This window comes from Plasmopara halstedii (assembly GCF_900000015.1).
Source record: "Plasmopara halstedii genome assembly, contig: Scaffold_2904, whole genome shotgun sequence".
Lineage (NCBI taxonomy): Eukaryota > Oomycota > Peronosporomycetes > Peronosporales > Peronosporaceae > Plasmopara > Plasmopara halstedii.
In genome coordinates, this window is record NW_020189809.1 from 1,271,589 (window position 1) to 1,278,428 (window position 6,840).

At 42.5% G+C, this 6,840-nt stretch overlaps 2 protein-coding genes across 2 annotated transcripts; both read left to right on the forward strand.

The window, feature by feature from the left end:
* Positions 1-2,387: 2,387 nt before the first annotated feature.
* Positions 2,388-2,987, forward strand: PHALS_05685 (uncharacterized protein; the record flags this gene model as incomplete). Its single annotated transcript, XM_024719269.1, has 1 exon — positions 2,388-2,987. One exon carries the CDS (start codon positions 2,388-2,390, stop codon positions 2,985-2,987), a length of 600 nt encoding a protein of 199 aa, XP_024584584.1.
* Positions 2,988-3,717: 730 nt separating this feature from the next.
* On the forward strand, positions 3,718-6,105 carry PHALS_05686 (tkl protein kinase; the record flags this gene model as incomplete). The annotated part of the gene is made up of 4 exons (XM_024719270.1): positions 3,718-4,058; positions 4,119-4,373; positions 4,438-4,503; positions 4,569-6,105. The coding sequence occupies 4 exons, from the start codon at positions 3,718-3,720 to the stop codon at positions 6,103-6,105; spliced, it is 2,199 nt and encodes a 732-aa protein (XP_024584585.1).
* Positions 6,106-6,840: the final 735 nt, after the last annotated feature.

A 6,840-nucleotide genomic window follows, 5' to 3' on the forward strand; every position in this document is an offset into this window, starting at 1 on the left:
ACATTTTGTACATTATAGTGATGGATGAGACAATCCATTTCCTCAACCCCTTTGGAGCAAAGGCACTGGCCAATCTATGTCGACCTTGATCTCCGCGGGATCTCTTCGCACGTACTGCTCGCAGATGCTAATTTGGTTGTTCATATCGACGGATATATCGTCTAAATAGGCTTGTAGATAGCCAAAATGTGGCCTGAATAGCTGAGTCACCAAACAATTTAACGTTATTGGTGCATTGATCAATTTTTGTGGCATAATTAGCGACTCTCACTTGGAGTACTTACCATAGCGAGAGGGATATCTTTGTCACTCATCAACTGCTGATAGTAATCATCAATTGGCACTGATCAAAATGCAGCCGACCATGCCACTTGCCGTAAACCTTTAGAAGGCGCCGAGTGTAAGGATTCAATCCCTCCAAATAAATATGCTTCGTTTTTTGCACAGGAGAAAGCACCAATGGCCTCCCATATTTTTACTTGTTAAGGTTCGTTGCCGTGCAGCACAATATATAATTGTGGAAGCCGAATCGTATCGATGACACACTCCCCTACCCGATGGTAACAGGCGTGGCGAATCTCTCATCACCACGTCGAGGTGTCCCTTACGAAGGATAGAGAAATGTGTTGATTTTGCGAGGATAGCTGTCCCACTCCTCGCACTCAGTGCTTTGTAAATGTCAAAAAAGGCATTCTTTCATGACGGATGATATGAGTAGCTCTTTGCCAGATATCAACCGTACCAATTCAGTGACTGCACCATTTTGCAATTCCTTGCACACGTATTCTCAAGGGATAATCAATCTAGCTCTATAAAGCCTTCCGTCGGAGGAAGCGCGGGAAGACCCTTAATCTTCAGGACTATTTCAGTCACTCTATTACAGGGGACAGTAATCTATTCCATCTCAAACACGTGAAATGTTGATGCTCTGCGCGATGGATCCTTCACACAATAGTGCTGACTCTGCAGTTCCGTCACATCGTGACAAGATTGAACTGTCCTTCGAAAATTTGGGGCCTGGTCGACTTACAGTCGCTGTCTTTGATACAAGACTTTGCAAAAACACAATGGCGTCCACTTTGCAACGGTTCTAGCATAGAAGATAAAAGCGCGCAACTTTTCTTTAACATTTTGCCAGAAACTCTGTGGAAACAGCCGTCTTTTCTTATCTGAAAGAAAAACACTCTGGCGATCGCAATGTATAATTTCTCTTTTCCGTCTTATCCTACGACCTTGGCTCACTGCCGCGATCGCCTTTCGAGCTCCGCTCGATGCACCATGCAATACCATTAATATTAATATTAGATAAGCTCACATCCTGTACCGAAGCTATCGTATATTTGTGCTGGTGCTAGAGTGACCTCTTCTTTTTAGCAAAGGTGACTTCATGACTCGCTAATCACCAAGAGGGAGTGCGTGGCACCTAAATTTTTTTGACTTGCAGTCGACCCATGGCTCGGAAATTTGCCACGCCATACCATCTCAGCTGTAGACGCACGCCGTGACTCTCGGAGAAAGTCGACGTGCTGCATCTACCGAGAAAGCTCATATATTTGGTATTTATTTTAAGCTGGATCTAATTTCCAACATCTGTCACTCTTGAAATCAGAGCAAGCTAAGTTCTTGTAGCTCGGTCCCGCACCTGGGTGGTGCGTATGCCCCCGCCTTCTATGCGTTAATTGACATAGATTCGTAGATATTGAAATGTCCCACACATAGACGGGCTGCGATTCCATCGTTTCCTGGCGCCAACATCGTCTCGGGTCATCATTGTAAGTTCAACGGCAAGTTTAGACACGTCGCTGACTCAGACATCTTGAAGGGTAGGCAATATAAGAGGTACAGGAGTACCTCTCAGCCGAGCTTTGCATTTAGTTGTAATTCTCATCATACCAACTTTTTAACAGTAGAGTCAAAGTTTTCTCTGTACGAAGTACACGGCAAGTCCTGGACTGCTTGATCGCTTATAAAAAGCCATTTTTAATCCCAAGTTGTAGGCTGACCAAAGCTTATTACAAAAATTTGAAAATCTGAAATGACGCGACACAACAATCTTCTGAGATATGATGCAACATAACGAACATGTTAATTTTTTCACTTCTTACGATTTCTTGAACCAAACTGAAAGTTACCTACCTACCTACCTAAGCAATCTGTTACTGTGCTACATATTATAATTGTCACTATACAGCACGGAAATGTACTGCACTCTGGTGGTTGTATTAACCACCTATTTCACGTGCACCTGCGCCTCTTTATCTCCTAATAAGTATCAAGACGTAACCTTAAATCGTCTTAATTTTATACATCAAAATCCACATGTAGACAAGCTCAAACATGATGTCAGGCCTCGCGAGTTGTCCGATACAGAAGAGAGGCTGTTTGGTATGTCGTGGCTTCTATCGTTACTTGAACGACTAATTCCATTAAAGTGGAGAATGGCCTATTGGCTTGAGCGTCGCAGGTCTTTCGATTACGTCAAGACAAAGCTTGGCATGCAAAATGTGCCTTTGAGTGAGTTATCGAAGCACAAGCACTATCCACTATTTTCCAAATATCAAGATGACATTCTGATGATAAGACTCACAGCTCGACTCAACAGAGGTGATTCCACTTATTCCGTGTGGAAAAACTTAAAGCTCGACACGATTTCTCCGCAGCACGACATGACAATCAACGAGCTACGTCATGAGCTTGAGAAGATTGAAAATACAAAGGTTTTTCAAGTGTACAAACGCTATGCTGTTATGTTTGATAAAACGATGTCCAAGAGTCTGGACCCGACCTTTGACGAGGATGCTGTCACATTGGAAAAGATGGCAAGAGCTCATATCTGGGCCGAAAATCACTGGCAGAAGAATGACGTCAAGAGTTTTCTAGGTTTGTCGTATGCAAGTGAAGATGAGCTCAAAAGGAATGAGCTTTACCAGTTTTTCTTGGACAAAGTCAAAGAGAGACGATCAGCTCCACAACAATGGGATTTGTAGCTCAATTGTAGTTGCATCTATTGTTTATGAAGTACAAAGACCCCCGCAATGCTCTTGAACTATCTCTCTTAACACCGTAATTATTACTCAAGTGATATATAGTAGAATGGTGGAACATGGCCGCCCGTTTTCATGTATAAAGAGCGACTCGTCAGCCACAACAGCTCAGTAGCCAGCTCAATCTCCGTAATTCTTACCTCCCGCCTGTTTAAATGAGACCCCAAGCTGCTCCAAGTACCACTTTCATGGGGATGCCACTATTCTTTTCATTTTTATTTATTTTCACAATTCATGTATTCTGAACAGCTTTACCTTGTCACAAACATTAAGCTTAAATCATATGACTACTATTAAATTGACAGGATATCGATTTCTACAACTAACTTGCACCAAGCAGAGTGGCCACGCATACGTCAGCTTTAGAAGAAAGGATAGTCGCAATGTTATCACCGCATCTGCTCACCTTGAGACTTAAACCTTTTACAGTCGCCATAACCTCGCAACACACGAAGATTTCCAGCTGCTAGTTAATCTAGTGACTCACGTCAAGCAAAGACAGCTCGCCACTTGGACGGCTACATGTTCATCGTTTCTAGCGGGTAAGAATCCTCGATCTCAATTCGATATGATCCGATGCTGCCAGTCCCACAAGAGGCGGACGAGTCGATTGAGTGGCTTCCCAACGATATTGTTGCTCTTCTTTCAAAGCGCAACAGGATATGCGTGTGAAATGGCGACATCAACCTTGTCAACATCTTGTAGTAACGTGTGTCAACAGTACGAACCATGTTTAGTGTATAATGCTTGTCCATCTGGAGTATCATGTATCTCAGCCAACGAGTGCGTCGTTCAGTGTTTTGTCAAGCCGGCATCCGATCCAACAACTTTTACATTTTTAGTAAATTTTGGATCATACAAAAGCAATCAAGAGATAGCGAAAGCACAGAATGACACAAAGTTTTTCAAAGAACTTCAAGTGCTTCCAAATGATACAACGACGTTTGCTACGGCAAACAACGACGTCATGACAATCATTAAGATGATAGAACTCCAACCGAGTGTTACGTCATTGTAAGTATCAGATATGAGACGTATTGGATTTCACAGGTACTTATGACACTATGTTAATAGTGTCCTAGTTGGTGGGAGTAGTATTAACAGTTCGGTGAAGAGTAAAGTGGCAAATGTGACATTTGTCTCGGACAGCATGACGATTAACTCGAGAGTGACGAGTGTCAAGTTAAATAATCTCGATCTTTCCAATGAAGCAACACTTGAACAACTACCCAGTGTCTTTCCACCAACCATTCAGACATTGAGTCTTACAAATACACTTCTTTATGCGTTTCCACCCGTAATGGCCACATTTACAAATCTTCAAACCTTGTAAGTGAAGATTTGAGTTGAGATTTCGATCAACTTCAAACTTAACAAATTCTTGCATGATCAGATATGTTGATAAAAATTATATTTTGGAAGTTGCAGCAACTGCTGCACTCAACTCACTCGTGCATTTGTACGTACAACTTCACATTTGCTATTGTAGCTTGATCAAGGAGTTTATCCTTTGTATTTCGATAGAAGCATCAATGATAATCGTCTCACATCTTTTCGCGCTGTCTTTCCAAACCTTGCGACGCTCGATTTAAGTCTCAACCACTTAACGGAAATCCCTGCTAGCATTTTTATCCACGATAAACTCACTGCATTGCAGATCAAGGGCAATCCACTTGTAGCACCTTGGTTCACTCAAGCTCAAATTGGATTTTTAAATGCGCTCACGAATCTTGATATCAACAATGCCGATTTTTTTCAAAGTATTGATACTTGTCACTCAGCTGATCGACGGCAAGTTCATTTACTTACTGTGTGTATATCTGATGCCAGACGCAATGACGAAATCTCGTCGTTATCAAGTGCCATGGTTATCGTAGGTGCATTTCTAGGAGGCGTTTGTCTCCTTGGAATTTTCATAATAATTGGCATTTGTGTCCATCGCTCGCGTGTACGAAAACATACAAGTCGTCGCTCGATAAGTGTGCGTGAAACGTACTTTGGTGGCTTGGCACCGCCTTTGACTTTGACTCGGTCTCCTGTTGTAAAAGGGTATCGTGGTGGACGCCGTACGCCAGCCAATGGTGGTCCTCGCTTTTGTCCTGATTATGAATACGACGACGTGAGTAATTCACCTCGTATCTCGACACGAAGTACGCATAGTAATCAAAGCTATTCTGCTTATTCCGTGTGGAACGACGAAGAATTATTGTCCTTGCAAGTAAAATATGACGAAATTGAAGACGTTGGAACGATCAGTAGTGGTGCATTTGGAATTATATGGCTCGTCAAGTATCGTGGGTCTCAATTACTAGCGTCCAAGCGATTGCGAGTTGATCAAATTACAAAGCAACGAACTCAAGCGTTTATTGAAGAGATCAAAATGGCCGCACCGTTTGATCATCCAAATATTGTACGACTAGTAGGGTGTGCATGGACGATCGAAAGTGATTTGCAAGCATTGTTTGAATACATGGAAAATGGAGATTTGCGTGATTATCTCATCAATCCAACCTCTCCGCGTCACTGGAGTCAAGAATTATTGCAATTAGCAGTGGATATCATTGAGGCACTTGTGTATGTACATTCATTCACGCCACCATTGATCCATCGAGACCTGAAATCACGCAATGTTCTTTTAACGGGAGAAATGACCGCGAAAGTTACTGATTTTGGCGCGTCAAGGTACAAATCAGTGGACGAAACAATGACAGCAGCGGTTGGAACTGGTCGGTGGCTTGCACCTGAAGTGATTCAAGGTAGTAACAAATATGACCAGTCGGTTGACATTTATGCATTTGGAATTGTCCTGTCGGAACTTGATACACATGCAATTCCATACGAAGATGTGCGAGGACCAACTGGCAATCGTTTGAATGATATTGCTATTCTTCAACTTGTTGCAGTGGGTGAACTTCGTCCACGATTTGGTGCAAACTGTCCGCCAGATCTTCGTCTATTAGCGGATCGTTGTTTGGCTCAAGATCCGACGAATCGTCCACCAGCTCATATGGTCGCGTATGACCTTCGAGTTATCCAACGCTCTCTCTACACGTTGCTTTAGGAATAGTTGGTTCTTCTAGAGGAATGTTTGACTTTTGTAATCTCTATCATATTAAAAAAGAAAGGAAAAATGTCGATAAGTGCTTAAAACTTTATGAAGTGCAATTTTCAATATTTGGAGAGTAAGGCCTCATACAATGTTTCAGGTATTCTTGTCTAACAACAGAGAACCCCAAAGATTCATCGGCGAGAGGCGTGAATGATCTAGAGATACTTAACAAGAAATAGTGCTTCTGCTACACAAGATTGCAGCGGATACATTATTGTCAGTATCTGCGCAATGTGAAAGTTCTGCACGAAAGCTATTTCAGCTTCGTGCTAGTGCCAAAACGCTTCTGCTTCCTGGTTGTAAGTCGCAATAGCTCCACAAGGAGGGAAGTACGTGGCACCATCCTTTCCGACTTTCCGTCGTTGCTGAGCTTGTGGCACCCCAGCCACGCCATACCTTGGTCGAATAAACCTCGAATTCCTGTCCAGTGCGAAACATTATTTGAATTCCAAACTCGTTTTGGAGATATGACAGAACCTTTGATGATCAAGTCGCGCGGATGTCGTAACTGTATTTTACATCTTAGAAGGGTCCAATTAGTGTCTACTATTCGGATGTCTCGCGACAAAAGTAGCTCAAGGTGCTCTAGAATCAATTGATTCTTTTCCAGGCTTTACGAAACTCGATATAATGGTGCTAGACTAAAAATCTTTGCCCACGACCTCTTCGAAAATCAACGAAACGTTG